Source organism: Microcaecilia unicolor, chromosome 7 (assembly GCF_901765095.1).
Source record: "Microcaecilia unicolor chromosome 7, aMicUni1.1, whole genome shotgun sequence".
NCBI lineage: Eukaryota > Metazoa > Chordata > Amphibia > Gymnophiona > Siphonopidae > Microcaecilia > Microcaecilia unicolor.
In genome coordinates, this window is record NC_044037.1 from 25037468 (window position 1) to 25055043 (window position 17576).

Below are 17576 nucleotides of genomic sequence, written 5' to 3' on the forward strand. Positions count from 1 at the left end.
GAGGCCATTAGAATGTTGAATAGTATTGGAGAAATCGGGGAGCCCCGAGGGACTCAACAGCTTGGAACCCATGAAGCAGAATAGGTCTGATTCATTTTAACCTGATATGTTCGGTTCCTCAAAAATCCTTGAAACCAGTTTTTAAGTGAGTCACCAATCCCATATTGACAAAGTACATTCAAGAAAATATTACGGTCGACTAAGTACATTAATACAGCAACATAGTAAATGATGGCAGATAAAGCTAGGGGTTTTCTAGGGGATTTCACAGTGTGGTAGTTATTCTTATGTAGCAGAATCAAGCATATGATTAAAAGAACCATGCAAAGAAAGCAGGGAAGAAAAGAGACACGAAACTGTGACCAGAAACCTGGTCATCCTGGAAAGCTAGTACTCCAGCTTCTGTACATAGTTTCTAACTTTTTCGTTTGCTGGAATGAAAAAAAAACTGGAACATGAGTCAAGTGTTAGTCCAGCAGAAGCAACATTTTTCAATGGACATTAACTGGCAACACAAGAACACTCGATGTTTACATTCTTAAAGAAAAGTAATGCTTACCTCAGCAGTCCAGGAACCTGAGTCTGTCTGATGCACTCTGTAAGTGTAAACCAAACCTTGATACCTGTGAAAGAATCAAACCAAAGTACACATTATGCATCTATTTTTAATTATGAAATTGTTTTTAACCTGAAGTTTTGACTTAATTATTATTTTAACTCTTTTGCAGTTCCAAATTTCTCGAAAATGTTTGGTTGGATCATGCCTTTCCATGGGTAAAACCTATTCGTGTAGACTCAGCAAATAAATACACCCACACCCCATCACAGCCATCTTTTCCTTTGAAGCACGGCCACCACTAGCCCACATCCAATATTTACCCACAAATTCTGTAAATGGTGCTTAAAATTGCATGTACATATTTAGACATGCGACCAATTTGTATGCGCAAGTTAACTGAACTAGCCAACTAGTGACGGTAATTGAATGCTAATGATCAATTGTTGGTGCTAATAGGCATTAATTAAAATTTATCACCCATTTTTAGTCGTGGGGATCCATGCGTAAATTTTACATGTGGCTCCAAAAAGGGGGACGGCCATGGGTCATTCCTACAATTTATGCATGCCGTTTTAGAATACAGGGGATCCGCAGCATCAAAAGTTTATCATTTATCGGTTGCCAAGGCGCAGTATATTTTTGGAGTTAAATTGGCCTTACCAGAAGCCTCACCTGACTTAAATATATCAGCTTTTTTGGAGAACTCTTTAGATATAGTGACACAAAGATTGACTCTTATAGTTTCTTTTTCTTTTGAAGTAGATAGAAACAATATTTTTCGTTTGTATTTTAAGCATATGCAAGCCAAATTTATGGGGGATAAAATTCAGATTTATCCAGACCTCAACAGGGATACTCAGAAAAGACGTCGTGATTTTTTAATTTTAAAGCCAAGGATTATTGCCTTAGGCGGATTATATATGCTGAAGTATCCCTGCAGATGCTTGGTTACACTTGAAAATGTTAGCTATGTTTTCTTAGACCCTCAAAAACTGGCTGTATTTATAAAAGCCAAGGAAGAGGGGAAGGTTCTACCCTGAATGACAACATAGGAAAAGATACTGTTAATGCCTGCTTGTGTGTGGATAACGCTCTCCACCTTGATTGATTAAATTTATTTCCTTTCTATTTTTCTGATATCTTGTTTTCCCAAATATGGTGGTCATTATGTATATGACTTTATTTTCCTTTGATATGACAATATTGTTCAATTAATCTTAAACCTTGCATTTATAGTGATATGAATGTATTATTTTCAAAAGCTATAAATAAAAAAATAAATAAAAATAAAAAAAGTTTATCATTTATTGTTTATTAAGGGCCCTGTTTACTAAGGCATGCTAGTGTTTTTAGAGCATGCTAAAATCAGCGCGCTCTAATGCTAAAGACACCTATATATCTAGTGTTAGTGTGTGCTTATTTTTAGCGTGCACTAAAAACGTTAGCGCGCCTAGAGCACAGCTTAGTAAACAGGGTTTTAAATTTGCAATACCGCTTAGTTGCGAATAAATAAAAGGGGTTTACACTAAAAACAATGAGTACAATTAAAAAAAGAAAGGAATGCCAGATTATGACAGGAAAAAACTAACTATCAATCACTTACACAAGAGAAATAAAAACATACATACAGCTACAAATGTTTAAATTAATTCAATGAATAACCCGTCATATACTTCCCATCCATTATTCCTGATCTCTCGTTGCACGATCAACTGTACTTATATAGAGAAAGCCTGTTGGAAGAGTCACGTTTTCAAAAGAGCACAGAAAGAGGTGTAAGGTGTTTCAAGGCGGAGTTGCTGAGGTAGGGAATTCCAAAGGGCAGGGGGCAAGAAGTAGAATGCACTCGGTCTAGTAGATTCCCATCTTGCTCTTGAGGGGTGGGCAAGAACCAATCTATTATCATTTAAAAAGCAAAGAGTACAAGAAGGTGTATAAGGGATTACCAAGGTATCAAGATAACCGGCACCTAACTTTCAGTGCCTCTTATAGAATGGCACTAAGCATGGGGTTTTTCAGCGCTATTTATAGAGGGGTCCTTTTTTTTTTTTGTTAACATCAATACAAGACAGGTCTTTACTTCGCCAAATGGCTACAATGACCAACAATACAATGTATATCCACATTTCCTCATATGCTATAGAAAAGGGTACTTTTCATGTACAGCAGTCTCATATTAACTCATTTTTTGTTTCCCCCCCCCATACAAAACCATTCAATCAATCCCCCCAAGTAGAATAAAATCTTCCACATCCAGTAATATCAAAACCCCCAATCAACACATCACCTTGCACACTCCAAATCCCTACCCCCATCCCTCCATCCCCCTTCCCCCCCTGCTACAGACCTTTGATTTTTTTAAGTATCTTGGGACGATACCATCTCACGAAATCTCTGCCATAGCACTACATATTGCCTATTGACTATATTTGGAGATCGCCTATAAATCAAGCATTCATGTTGCGCGGCTTCCGTTGCTTTTGCCAACCAACATGAAAAGGGTACAGGCTCATCACTTATCCAGAATTGCAGTATAGTTTTTTTAAGGGGTCCTTTTACTATGTGTGCCCTTCGTGCGTCAGCTTGGAGCTACCGCCCGGCTACCGCTTGACACGGGCGGTAATTCAAATTTTTATGCATGTCCGATATGCATGTCAGAAAATATTTTTTATTTTCTGGCACACAGCGCTAACTGGGCGGTAATCGGCAGTGTTCGCTGATGACTACCGCTTGAGACCTTACCGGTCTCAGGCCCAAAATGGATGCGAGACAATTTTTATTTTGCCGCATGTCCATTTTCAGCAAAAAAAAAAAAAAGATCTTTTTTACAGGCGCGCTGAAAATGGACCTGCGCGCGTCCAAAACACACACCTACACTAGCGCAGGCCATTTTTCGGCGTGCCTTAGTAAAAGGACCCCAGAATTTGGTCCTTACTGTGCGCAATGCACCCCCACCACCCTGCAACCAACTTTGGCTTTGCAGTGCCATCTTCACCATTGCAACAAACCTTTGATTTGCGGCACCTTCCCCATGTCTGCCCACTGGCATCAGTCCTTTAAACAGTTTAATAATAATTAAACAGTGCTAAGAGCATGCTGCTTTGCATTTAAACCTGCAGCAGTGCCAGCAGCCATGTGGAGAAGAAAGCACAGTGGTGAGAACAAAACACAGTGGTGAGAACAAAACACACTCTTGCAAATGTGAAGGAAGAGCCAGTGAGGCAGGCTTTTGGTGTCCATGAGCTTCGGCATCCTAAGCCAGTGCCTCTCATCTAGTTCATGCCTGAAAGAGGCCCTGAAACACCTACTCGACCTGCATTATAATGTATCAGAAAAAATTACACCACATAACAAAATGATACAGCATTAATAAATTGCTATGCATAACAAAATGGAGCATAAAAAACATATCATGACAAAATAATTCCTACATATTTTCTCCCTTTTATAATGTAACCCTGAGTTCTGGAGACTGCGTATGCAATTAAAAAGATTATTTTCAAAGCCATTCCCATGCATAAAACAGCGGTTTATATATGGAAATGCTTGCTATAAAATTGCCCAGTCTTTGGGGGGGGTATTTCTATAAGGAACTGCCTAGATTCAGGTAGCAAAAATGCACATACAAGCCAGTATTCTAGCTATGTACACATGTATGTGAACACGTATGCACATAAATGAGCAGTTTCTGGCTAAGCAGCATTCTATGCAAGTACACGTAGATGCAAAGGCATGTACTTTGTGGGTGGACGTTCACAAGTGCAGAACTTGGGTGAGGAACATAATCTACATTCAGTCTTTTGCAATCTAGGTGTGAGCAGTTATACCAGCTCTGTGGCTGGCTTGCAGGGGCATTTTCGAAAGAGAAGAGCGCCCATCTTTCGACACAAATCGGGAGATTGGCGTCCTTCTCTCAGGCTCGCCCAAATCGGCATAATCGAAAGTTGATTTTGGGCACCCTCAACTGCAGTCTATCGCGGGGATGGCCAAAGTTCACGGGGGCGTGTCGGAGGCATAGCGAAGGCGGGGCTGGGGCGTGCTTAAGAGATGGGCATCCTCGGCCGATAATGGAAAGAAGAAGGGCATCCCTGACAAGCATTTGGTCGACTTTAGTTGGTCCATTTTTTTTCACGACCAAGCCTCAAAAAGGTGCCCAAACTGACCACTGGAGGGAATCGGAGATGACCTCCCCTTACTCCTCCAGTGGTCACTAACCCCTCCCACCCTAAAAAAAATTTTTTTTTACATTTTTTGCCAGCCTCTATGCCAGCCTCAAATGTCATACCCAGCTCCATGACAGCAGTATGCAGATCCCTGGAGCAGTTTGAGTGGGTGCAGTGCACTTCAGGCAGGTGGACCCAGGCTCATCCCCCCTACCTATTACACTTGTGCTGGTAAATGTGAGCCCTTCAAATCCCACCCAAAACCCACTGTACCCACATGTAGGTGCCCCCCTTCACCCCTTAGGGCAATGGTAGTGGTGTACAGTTGTGGGGAGTGGGTTTTTGGGGGGTTAGGGGAGCTCAGCACCAAATGTAAGGGAGCTATGTAGCTGGAAGCAATTTGTGAAGTCCACAGTGCCCCCTAGGATGACCGGTTGGTGTCCTGGCATGTCAGGGGGACCAATGCACTACAAATGCTGGCTCCTCCCATGACCAAAGGGCTTGGATTTGGTCGTTTTTGAGATGGGCGTCTTCAGTTTCCTTTATGGATGAAAACCGGGGACGACCATCTCTAAGGTCAACCATCTTAACATTTAGGTCGACCATCCCTAAGGTTGACCTAAATGTTGAGATTTGGGCATCCCCGACTGTATTATCGAAACGAAAGATGAACGCCTATCTTGTTTCGATAATACAGGTTTCCCCGCCCCTTCGTCAGGACGTCCTTAGAGATGGGTGCCCTTAGAGATGGCTGTCTCCGTTCGATTATGCCCCTCCACGTGTTCACACCTTAAATAAAAGCATGTTTCAGCCACCTATCCTGGTTTTCAATTTAAAATAAAAAAAGCAGGTACCTATTTTCCTTTATAGAAAAGGATTCAAATAAACATTTTCCTAGTGTGGAAATCTAGACACCACCTTATTGAATTTTTTTTTTGTTACATTTGTACCCTGTGCTTTCCCACTCATGGCAGGCTCAATGTGGCTTACATGGGGCAATGGAGGGTTAAGTGACATGCCCAGAGTCACAAGGAGCTGCCTGTGCTTGAAGTGGGAATTGAACTCAGTTCCTCAGGACCAAAGTCCACCACCCTAACCACTAGGCCACTCCTCCACCTTCCATGTATGTAGAAGTTTGTGTGTTATCCAGTCTTGTGCATACTTTTTCCCACAGTGTACAGAGGCATTTCTGTTGAGAAACTGAATGTGACGAATTATGATTTTGATGGTGTATTTCTATATTGCTACCAGTGTTATTTAGGGGTCCTTTTACTAAGGTGTGCTGACAAATGGCCTGCGGTAGTGTAGATACGTGTTTTGGGCGAGCGCAGAATTATTTTCCAGTGCACCTACAAAAAATGTCTTTTTTATTTTTGCTGAAAATGGACATGCAAAATGAAAATTGCCGCGTGTACATTTTGGGTCTGAGACCTTACCGTAAGCCACTGACCTAGTGGTAAGGTTTCATGAGGTAACCAGGCGGTAAAGGTCTACGTGTCAAATGCCACTTGACGTGCGTAGCTCCCATGCGCCAGAAAATAAAAAATATTTTTCGGGCACGCGTAGCAAACAAGCGCAAAAATTGGAATTACCTTAAGGGCCATGCGGTAACAGGGTAGCAACTCCAATTTTGCGCACGTTGGGTGCTAGTAGGTGCCTACATGGCTTAGTGAAAGGGCCCCTTAATTTACTTTGATCTAGTGGAGGGTTTTTTTTTTTTTGCCATGGTTGTGCTTTTTCTCCACTTGATAATTTTGGAGGTGTAGGTCTCAATGATTGCTCGATTGCTCTTGTTCGTTATCATCAATCAGTCATATTACTGAGTAAAAATGCTTGAATACTACAGGGCCCTTTTACTAAGCCGTGTAAGTCCCTACACACGTCCAACACGTGCCAATTTGGAACTACCGCCTGACTACCATGAGGTCCGGGTGGTAATTTCATTTTTTTACACGTGTCTACTACACGCGATGGAAAATTTCTGGCGCATGGCACTAACTGGGTGGTATTCGGCAGTGTACACACGCTGATGATTACCACCAGTTAATGCGTAAGACTTTACTACTAAGTCAATAGGTGGCAGTAAGGTCTCAGGTCCAAAATGGACGCACGCCAATTTTTATTTTGCCGCACGTCCATTTTCGGCCCAAAAAAGGCCTTTTTTGCAGGTGCACTGAAAAATGGACCTACGCGCATCCAATACACGCATCTACACCAGCACATGCCATTTTTCAGCACACCTTAGTAAAAGGACCCCTGAGAGACCTTTTAACCCCTATAATGTATTTGTTTAAGACTTGGTTTCTTTGTTTGCTCTTCTTCAAGTGTCAGTTGGTGGTGTTTTAGATTTCAGTTGCCCCAATATTAACTAGACAAATGCTAGGGAGATGGAATTTCTAGAAAAAATAAATGACTACTCCATGGAACAGCTGGTTCAGGAAATGTCAAGAGGGGGAACTATTTTCAATTTAGTGCTTAGTGGAACAGAGGGTTGGTGTGAGACCTAACATCTTTGGGATCACTTAGAAGTAATGATCATAACCAAAGTCCCTGCTAAGCAGCTTCAAGTTGCACGAGAGTCCTCCACCAGCATTCCTATTGATAGAGAAAGATGCTACGATATCACGCTTTTAACCACAAGAAACAGGGAAGTCACAATTGAAAGTGTAATATCCTAGCACCTTTCTCTCGCATGCAGGAATGCAGTGGAGGACTCGCATATAGCTCAAAGTTGCCTGGCAAGAAGTTTGATCATGAGAGATGAAAGGAGTGGGAAATAGACCAGGCTGACCAGGGACAAACAAGGAGACATTCAAATGTTGGAAAGACGTTTATTGGTAAAAGGCTTGACACAGCACTGGAGCAGTGACAGCTTATCCCACGCCGGATTTGCAGTTTTCTAACAAAGGTCTTTCTAAATACAAGATTTCTACATCTGCTTGTACCTACGTTATTTATCCTTTGATGGTCTTACACATATCATACAAAGACTCCTGAAGCAGGCTTTCTGCCGAAACACGGTGCTGTGTCGAGTCTTTTACCAATAAATGTCTTTCCAACATTTGAACATCTCCTTGCTTGTCCCTGGTCAGTCTGGTCTATTTCCCACTCCTTTTGTCTCTCTGCATTCTTCTCGCGGGATCTCTGTGTTCCTCCGCCTAGGCGGAGACCATCAAACTTCCTGATCATAACATGATAAAATTTGGTTTAATAACTGGAGAGAAGACATACCTTCACTTTCAAAACTGAGACTATGATAAAATGAGAGAAATGATTAGAAAAACAAACTAAAAGAAGCAGCTTCAAAGAGTTTATATTAGGCATGCCCATTGTTTAAAAATTCACAAAATTCACACTATTTTGCTAATGCACCCTTTGAGAAAGAGCTGAAATATAAACAGATCTAATAAACTCATTATAGAGTCCAGGGAAAGTCATAGACTTTTAACAGATCCTTAAATGGACTCCTATTACTGGTTTCTACTTCAAAAACCATACTCAGTCACAAATTTTAATCAATATATACAATGCTTCTGCTCTATTCCATACAGATGTTAAGATTGAAGAAAAAATCAAAATACAAACAACAACAAAAAAAACGTGCACTTGGAATGAAATACAAAAACATAACTTATCTGAAAATGTTCATAGTCCGCTCCTAGAGTTAATAATTTACTACAACCTGTTCCAAGCTTCTCAAACATTTCAACCTCAACAAGGGCTAAAGGCCCCCCTTGTTTCAATGAACTGCTTCAGAAGGAGGAATGTTTATCATGGAAAATGCATTCAAAATGGCACTCATGGTTAACACAACGCTAAGAGGCCCCTCAGCCAACCAACAACTGAAAAATTTTATGGGAAAGCTCTTAAATTAAAAAAAAGACCAGATGAAAACTCCTTTCGGAATAAGCCAACCCCTTTAATAAAACGCCTACCATTCCATGGACCATTCAATCCACCAGGAGCTACAGTCTGTAATATATATATCCATATTTATCCATATTTCTTCTCACTGATGTAAAAGTCTGGAGATATCTCCTCTTCTGTTATTAAAGAGCTGGTCTAAAACAATGCATTTTAAATCTTCAAAACAATGATTTAACTCTACATAGTGACGAACCATCGAAGCTTCCAACTTTTTATGTGTGATGCAATGTTTATATTCTGCCAATCTAGTTTTTATCATGCACTTGGTTTGACCTAAATAGGCCAAACCACAAGCAAATGAAATTTTATACACTACACCTTTAGAAGTGCAGGAAGTAGATTGTCGCAGATGAAACATACGTTAAATTCTGTCCCACCTAAATTCAGATTTTTCCTCCATTATAATGCATACCATACAATGTCCACATTTTTAATGTCCCATGTCCTATGCTTGATAACCCAACCACACATCTGATTTACTTAAAACATCCGCTAGATTTTTATTTCTTCAATATGACACCATACAATGAGTACTTCTAAAGATTTAATGAATAGATAAAATTGGCCAATGTTTTTTAATGACCCATGCTATTTTTGAAGAAAAATCAGTATATTGTAATATACAGGATATTGTAGAATCCAATATGTCTTCTTTTTTTATCCTCCAATAACCATTCCTTATGATTGTATAATGCTTTCTTATATGCTTATTTAATTATCTTATGGGGATACTCCCTAACTTTGAATTTTCACCCAACTCCGTAGAAACTCGTTTGTACCCTATACCAAGTATGTTGTTTGAAGTAGTTGTTTTTTTTCACCTATGGGAGTTTTTTCACCACTGCTTTTTCAAACTCAATAAAAGCCAGTGATAGAAGTCCATCTAAGGGTTTGTTAAAAAGTCTACGACTTTCCCTGGACAGTTGAGGCTTCATTTCTCTAATTATAGTTTGTTAGATCTGTTTATATTTCAGCTCCTTCCCAAAGGGTGCATTAGCAAAATAGTGTGAATTTTGTGAAGTGTTATATATTTTGCTATCCATAGTATTTTTTCTGATTTAGAACATTGTTTAAAAGTACCATCTTGGAAGCCCAGACCAAATTTATTCTTTGCATTAAAAAAAAGCAAAAGGAAGTTCAAACAATTGCTAGCATGGCTAAAAAGGGAGGTAAAAAGATAACATCATATCGAAAAGAATGTCTATGAAAAAAATGGAAAATGGATTCAAATGAAGAAAACAGAAAAAAAGCATAAGCACTGGCAAGTTAGATGAAAAGAATTGATAAAGCAGGCAAGAAATTTTGAAAAGAAACTTAAAGTGGAGGAAAATTTTTAGGTATATTCAAAGCAAGAACACTGAAGGAGTGAGAGTTGGACCACTGGATGATGAAGGGGTAAAAAAGGGCCTTCAGGGTGGACAAGGCCATAGTGGAGAGACTAAGGGGTTCTTTTACTAAGGTGAACTTACGGATTTAGTGAGCACTAATGAATGTGTGCATTAAGGGTCATGAAGCCCATAGGTATACAATGGGCTGCACGGCATTTAGCATGTGCTAAGTCCATTACCAACTATGAATGGCAAGGACAAATAAAACTCGGGTATACATATAAAGTATCACATACCATGTAAAATGAGTTTATCTTGTTAGGCAGATTGGATGGACCGTTCAGGTCTTTATCTGCCGTCATTTCATTTATTTCATTTACTAGTAAAAGAACCCTTAAATGAGTTCTTTGTTTAAGTTTTTATCAAAGAAAATGCTATCTAGATAACCAGGCCAAAAATGGTTTTGAATAGTGATGATTCAGAGGACATGAAATAAATTGCAATGAATTTGGAAGATGTAATAGGCAAATTGACCAGATGGTATACACCCTAGAGTAATCAAAGAACTAAAAAATGAAATTTCATATTTCCCATTAGTAATTTGTAGCCTATCATTAGAATCATTTATGATACCTAAAGACTGGAGAGTGGTCAAAGTAAAATTAATTTCTATAAAGGATTTCTAGGATAAGCCAGGAAACTACATACCAATGAATCTGATGTCGGAGCTGGGCAAAATGGTAGAAACTATTATATAAAACAAAATTACTGAACGTATAGATAGTCATGAGTCAATGGGAGCAAGCCAACATTGATTCAGCCAAGGGAAAACTTGCCTCATCAACCTGTCATATTTTTTTGAAGCCATGAATAAACGTAGATAAAGGTGAGCCATACATGTAGTGAATCTGGATTTTCAGAAGTTGTTTGACACAGGCTCTCCTGAGAGGCTCCAGAGGAAATGAAACAGTAATGGGACAGGAAGCAATGGCCTACTATGGATTGGAAGCTGATTACTAATACTACTTATCATTTCTATAGTGCTACTAGACACAGCGCTGTGCACTGGAAATGAAGAGACAGTTCCTGCTCGAAAGAGCCTACAATCTAACAAGTACAGACAAATAGGACAAATAAGTGATAAGGGAATTACTAAGGTGGGAATGATAAAAATGAGTGATGATTAAGAGAGAGAAAACCGAGCAGGGCTAAATGATCAATTTTCTCCATGGGGAAAAGTGAAGAGTGGAGTGTCCCAGGGATCTGTATTGGGGCTGGTGGGTTTTGTTTAGGTTTTTTTTTTTAAATATATTTCTAAATGATCTGGAAATGGGAATGAGTGAGATCATCAAGCTTGCAGATGACACAAAATTATTCAAACTTGTTAAATCAACAAGCAGATTGGGATAAATAGGAAGAGGACTTTGGGAGACCAGCAGATGAAATTTCCTGTGGACAAGCACAAAGTAATGCATATAGGGGGTCTTTTAGAAAGGTGTGGTAGCGCTTTTAGCGCACGCTAAATGCTAGAGACACCTATATATTCCTATGGGTGTCTCTTGCGCTTAGCACATGCTTATGTTTACTGTGCACTATAAAACGTACGCATGCTTTTATAACCTATATATTCCTATGGGTGTCTCTTGCGTTTAGCACAGGCTTATGTTTACTGTGCACTATAAAACGTACACATGCTTTTATAAAAGGCCCACTTAAAGAATAAGCCAAACTATAGTTACACAAGTGATCCGTTCCACAATTCAATACAAAGGTCTTTTTTAAGACCATTTATACACTATTCGCCAGTATTTCTTATTCTGGATCATCATTAGCTGTCTACCTTAGTATTTAGACTCCTGATGCAGGCCCTTTGGCCGAAACACAACGGTTGTGTCGAGTCAAATATACTAATTAATAAAATTTGGTTTTAGCTTTACTGTGATCCAGTCTCTGGGACTCCTGGTTTTGTGCCCACTTTTTTGTTTGTTTTGTTAAACATTAGTTGTCAACATAATTAGTCCATAGGCATTAAGTTCAGTAAAAGTTATACCCAGTATAATATAATTGATACATCAGTCTTGAAAATCTTGAATATCCACAAATTGACAATTAATTATTCCCTTGTCATCATTGTTCATCCTCAATATGTACACTCCGGAAGAAAAGCAGGAGAAATGGGATATGATAGAGACATTTAAATATTTCCATGGTATTAATGCACAGGAGGTGAGTCTATTTCAAATAAAGGTAAACTCTTGAATGAGAGGGCATAGGATGAAATTAACAGACCGTAGGCTCAAGAGTAATCTAAGGAAATACTTTTTTACAGAAAAGGTGGTGGATGTGGACCAACCCCCGATGGAGGTGGTGGAGAGAGAGACTGTGTCTGAATTTGAGAAAGCATGGGACAGGCATCAGAGGGGTATCTAGGTGGGGTTCAAGGGGGAGCAGTCACCACCCCAAACGGATTTTGAATAAAATGGCACCTGTGCGCATCAGTCCTTCAGCTTCACACTAATGCCTATTGTACAAAAGGTTTGCTCCTCCTGACATCAAAACCTGGGTAAAATAATGGAAAATATTATAAAGAATAAAATTATGGAACACATAAGTATGCTTTAATGGGACAGAGTCAGCATGGTTTCAGCCAAGAGAAGTCTTGCCTCACCAATTTGCTTCATTTCTTTGAAGGCGTGAATAAACATGTGGATAAAGGTGAGCTGGTTGGTGTAGTGTATCTAGATTTTCAGAAAGCTTTTGACAAAGTTCTTCATGAGAGACTCCTGAGAAAATTAAAGAGTCATGGGATAGGAGACAATGAGGGGCATAATCGAATGCGAACGCCTATCTCCATGTGCGTCTATGTCCGAGAACGGGTACGTGAAGGGGCGGGACAGACGGTATTTTCAAAAAAAATGGGTGGCCACCTTTTTTCGATAATATGGTTTGTGCCATGCAAATGCATCGGATTTGTGCGATATGAGCTGGGCGGTTTCGTTTTTCAGCGATAATGGAAACCAAAGGCGCCCAGCTCAAAAATGAACAAATCCAAGGCATTGGGTCGTGGGAGGGGCCAGGATTCATAGTGCACTGGTTCCCCTCACATGCCAGGACACCAACCGGGCACCCTAAGGGGCACTTGTAACAATTTTTTAAAAAGTTAAATACCTCCCAAGTCCATAGCTCCCATCCCTTGGGTGCTGAGCCCCTCAACCCCACCCCCCCAAAAACCCACTGCCCACAGCTCTACACCATTACCATAGCCCTTATGGCTGAAGGGGAACACCTACATGTGGGTACAGTGGGTTTTGGGGGCGGTTTGGAGGGCTCCCATTTACCACCACAAGTGTAACAGGTGGGGGGATGGGCCTGGGTCCACCCGCCTGAAGTCCACTGCACCCACTAACAACTGCTCCAGGGACCTGCATACTGCTGTGATGGAGCTGGGTATGACATTTAAGGCTGGCATACAGGCTGGCAAAAAAAGTTTTTAAAGTTCTCTTTTTTTGGTGGGAGGGGGTTAATGACCACTGGGGGAGTCAGGGGTGGTCATCCCCCTGGTGGTCATCTGGTCATTTAGGGTACTTTTTTGGGACTTGTTTGTGGGAAAAAAAGGGTCCAAAAAATGACCCAAATTCGTGCTAAAAACGCCTTTCTTTTTTCAATTATTGGCCAAAGGCGCCCATCTCTCCTCGGCCGATAAATATGCCCCAGTACCGCCTTCACCACGCCTCTGACACGCCCCCATCAACTTTGCCCGTTTCCGCGACAGATTGCAGTTGAAGATGCCCAAAATCGGCTTTCGATTATACCGATTTGGGCGCCTTTGCGAGATGGGCGCCCATCTCCTGATTTGGGTCAAAATATGGGCGCCCAACACTTTCGAAAATAAGGCTGAAAGTCTTCTGTGGATTAGGAACTGGATATTGGACAGAAAACAGAGGGTAGGGTTGATTGGCCATTTCTATCAATGAAGGAAGGTGAATAGTGGAGTGCTGCAGGGTTCTATACTGGGACTGGTACTATTTAACATATTTACAAATGATATGGAAATTAGAACAATAAGTGAGGTTATAAATTTGCAGATGACACATGCAGATTGTGAAAAATTGCAGGAAGACCTTAGGAAATTGGAAGACTGGGCAACCAAATGGCAGATTAAATTTAATGTGAACAAATGCAAAGTGATGCACATTGGGAAGAATAATCTGAATCATAGCTACCTGATGCTAGGGTCAACCTTGGGGTCAGCACCCAAGAAAAGATCTAGGTGCCATAGACAAAATGCTGAAATCTTCTGCCCAGTGCGCAGTGGCAGCCAAAAAAGCAAACAGGATGCTAGGAATTATTAGAAAAAGGAAAGTAAATAAGACCAAGAATAATATAATGCCTCTGTATCGCTCCATGGTGCAACCTCACCTTGAGTATTGAGTTCAATTCTGGTCACCATATCTCAAAAAAGATATAGAGGAATTAGTTCAAAGAAGAGCGACCAATATGATAAAAGGGATGGAACTCCTCTGTTATAAGAAAGGCTAAATAGGTTAGGGCAGTGGCGTAGGAAGGGAGGGGGCGGGAGGGGCGGTCCGCCCCGGGTGCACGTGCTCGGGGGGTGCCGGCCCCACTGGTTCCCTGCTCCCTCTGCCCCAGAACAGGTTACTTCCTGTTCCGGGGCAGAGAGAGCAGGGAACCAGCGGGGCCGACGCAGCTCCGAGTGACGTGCACTCGGGGCGGATCGGCCCTCCCGCAGGTAAGAATGCGGTCCGGGGGGTGTGCGCTCCGGGGGGGGGTTCGCTCCGGAGGGGGGGTGCGCCGCAGAGGGGGGCGTCGCGCCGTGCTGCACCCGGGGGGGTGCACAGCGGCGACCCGCCCCGGGTGTCATTAGCCTTCGCTACGGCACTGGGTTAGGGCACTTCAGCTTGGAAAAGAGATGGCTGAAGGGAGAGATGATTGAGGTCTGTAAAATCCTGAGTGGAGTAAAAGTGAATCAATTTTTTACTCTTTCAAAAAGTACAAAGACTAGGGGACGACAGTCAATGAACTTATATGAAAATACTTTTAAAACAAATGAGAGGAAATATTAAGCTCTGGAACTCTTTGCCAGAGGATGTAGTAACAGCAGTTAGTGTATCTGAGTTTAAAAAAAAGTTTGGACAAGTTCCTGAGGAAATGTCCATAGCCTGTTGTTGAGATGGAGGACATGGGGGAAGCCACAGCTTACCCTGGGATTGGTAGCATAAAATGTTGCTACTACTTGGGTTTCTGCCAGGTACTTGTGACCTGGACTGGCCACTGTGGAAGCAGGATACTGGGCTAGATGGACCATTGGTCTGACCCAGTATGGCTATTCTTATGTTCTCATGCTGTGGGTGGGCAGACAGGATGAGCCATCTGGCCTTTATCCGTCATTATGTTTCAATTTCTCTATGTAAATGGGACACCTACCAGCAATAATATAAAGGTCCCCTGGAATTTGAAGAAAATTTCCAAATTTTCACAAAGTTACTCAAAATCTAAGGAGCATCCTAACTGTTGACGGCAGTCACATGTACCACTTATGTATTCCTCCTTAATCTTCAGTAACTCCAAACGTGTGAAACATGTGAATCTCCCAAAACAAGAAGCTTATCTGCAATCATTGATTTTCTATATGGGCTATAGCTGACCACTAATCAGTTTCATCCAAATATGTTAGGAGATGAGTTCCTCTTCCCTCTGACCTTGCCCAAGGTGTTGCTTTAAAGTGCTTCACTGGGCAATGAAGACATCCCATATGAAAAAAAACCCCCAAGAAGCTGTTACCCAGCTACCACACTATTTCCTTTCCTTGAACAATACATCCGTAGAGGCAGGGCCGTGCCAATGCGGTAAGCGGGGTAAGCACCGCAGGGGGGCACCATCCTCTGGGGGGCGCCGCCGCTGCGTGCTTACCTTGCCCCTCCCGCTCCCATGTAGGAACTGCCCGCCCTCTTCTCCCCCCCAAGATCCCTTTCCTTTTTTTTTTCTTTTAAATTTACCTTCCTCCGGCAGCGCAGCGTCAGTGAAGGAGGCGGCGCTCCCAGTCCAGACGTCTCTAGCCTTCCATTGGTTCGCTCAGTGTCCCGCCTTCTTCTGACGTCATCCTTGACATCAGAAGAAGGCGGAACACTGAGCGAACCAATGGAAGGCTAGAGACTTCGGGAGTGGGAGCGCCGCCTCCTTCACTGACGCTGCGCTGCCGGAGGAAGGTAAATTTAAAAGAAAAAAAAAAGGAAAGGGATCTTGGGGGGGAGAAGAGGGCGGGCAGTTCCTACATGGGAGCGGGAGGGCACGGGAGAGAGGAGCATAGATGGGAGGGCAGGGTGGGAGGGTAGGGCTCAGGGAGAGAGGGGAATCGCCTTGGAGCCAGGCAGGTGCGGGGGGGGGGGCGGCGGCGCTGCCAACTGGTAGTCTGCAGGGGGGCGCCAGAGACCCTTGGCATGGCCCTGCATAGAGGTAAACAGCATGGAATTTTGCTACTTTGGGGAATCCTGCCAGCAACTTGTGACCTGGATTGGCCACTGCTGGAAACAGGGCTTGATGTACCTTTGGCTGACCTAGCATGGCAGTTCTTGTGTTTTTTATCCTTTCCTGTGGAAGGAGAGCCCAACCACCAGCAGGACTAGGCATCAGGTTAGGAGGGGGAGGCAATGGCGTAGCTCTGTTGTGTGTGACAGCCTTCCCTCTTGCTGCTAGGCCTTCCACTGTTGCATCCTCCCAGACCTACCAGAAAATTAAAGAAACAACAGCACTGTGGGGGGCCCTATAAGCACAGACTTGCACTAAAGGGTTGCTTTGTCCCGGCCCCCTCTGAGGCAGACTTTCTGTTGGAGAGGGGCGGGACAAAGCAGGGCTTCAACGCGAGTCTATGCTTACAGGGCCTGTGTGGTACTGATGCTTCTTTAATCTTCTGGGCAGCCTGAGAGGGGCTAAGGGAAGGCAGTGGTAGGTGGAACAGTGAAGAAAGATGGGGGGGATGCTTGCTGTGGGGGAGGTAGGGAAGTAGAGATGAGAAATTGGCCAATGGGGGGGGGGGGGTAGAGGGGAAAGGGAGATGCTAGCAGGGGGGTAGTGAAGGGAAGTGGATATGTTTAACTATGGGGGGGCATTAGATACCCTTGGGTGAGCCTTGTTCCTGTGGAAAACTGGCGTAGCTTACAAACATATTTCATGCACATTAGGAAGGGAATTTCTATAAATGGCGTGTAAAAAATCGGCACTGAAAAAAAGCGCAGAGCAGTATTCTATAAACCACACCTAAACAAGTTGCAAATGCCTGTGCCTATATTTTGGGGTGGGCCCCCTCAATCTGCCCATGAGCCTCCCATTTCTGCATCCCCTTGTCCAACTCGTGCAGATCCCACACATAGATTTACGCACATACATGTTAATTGAATCTAATTAGTGCCAATAATCGCTTGCTATTATCATTACTTTGTATCTTGATCACTATGTTGTGGACTAAGTAACTATGTTATTTTCTGAATCCTTGAATACGTAAAGGATGGATAATATTTTTCCTGTGGATGTATTACCTGATTTTCCTACATTTATTTTTACGTGAATGTATATTTTTGAAAT

The 17576-nt window shown here is 42.3% G+C and overlaps 1 protein-coding gene across 1 annotated transcript in view; it reads right to left on the minus strand.

Moving 5' to 3' along the window:
- SH2D1A (SH2 domain containing 1A) overlaps nt 1–17576 on the minus strand; it is a 59159-nt gene that overhangs the window by 21692 nt on the left and 19891 nt on the right. Inside the window, exon 2 of the mRNA XM_030209467.1 lies at nt 560–623. Within this exon, the coding sequence (XP_030065327.1) occupies nt 560–623 (64 nt within the window). The remainder of the gene's footprint in view (nt 1–559; nt 624–17576) is intronic.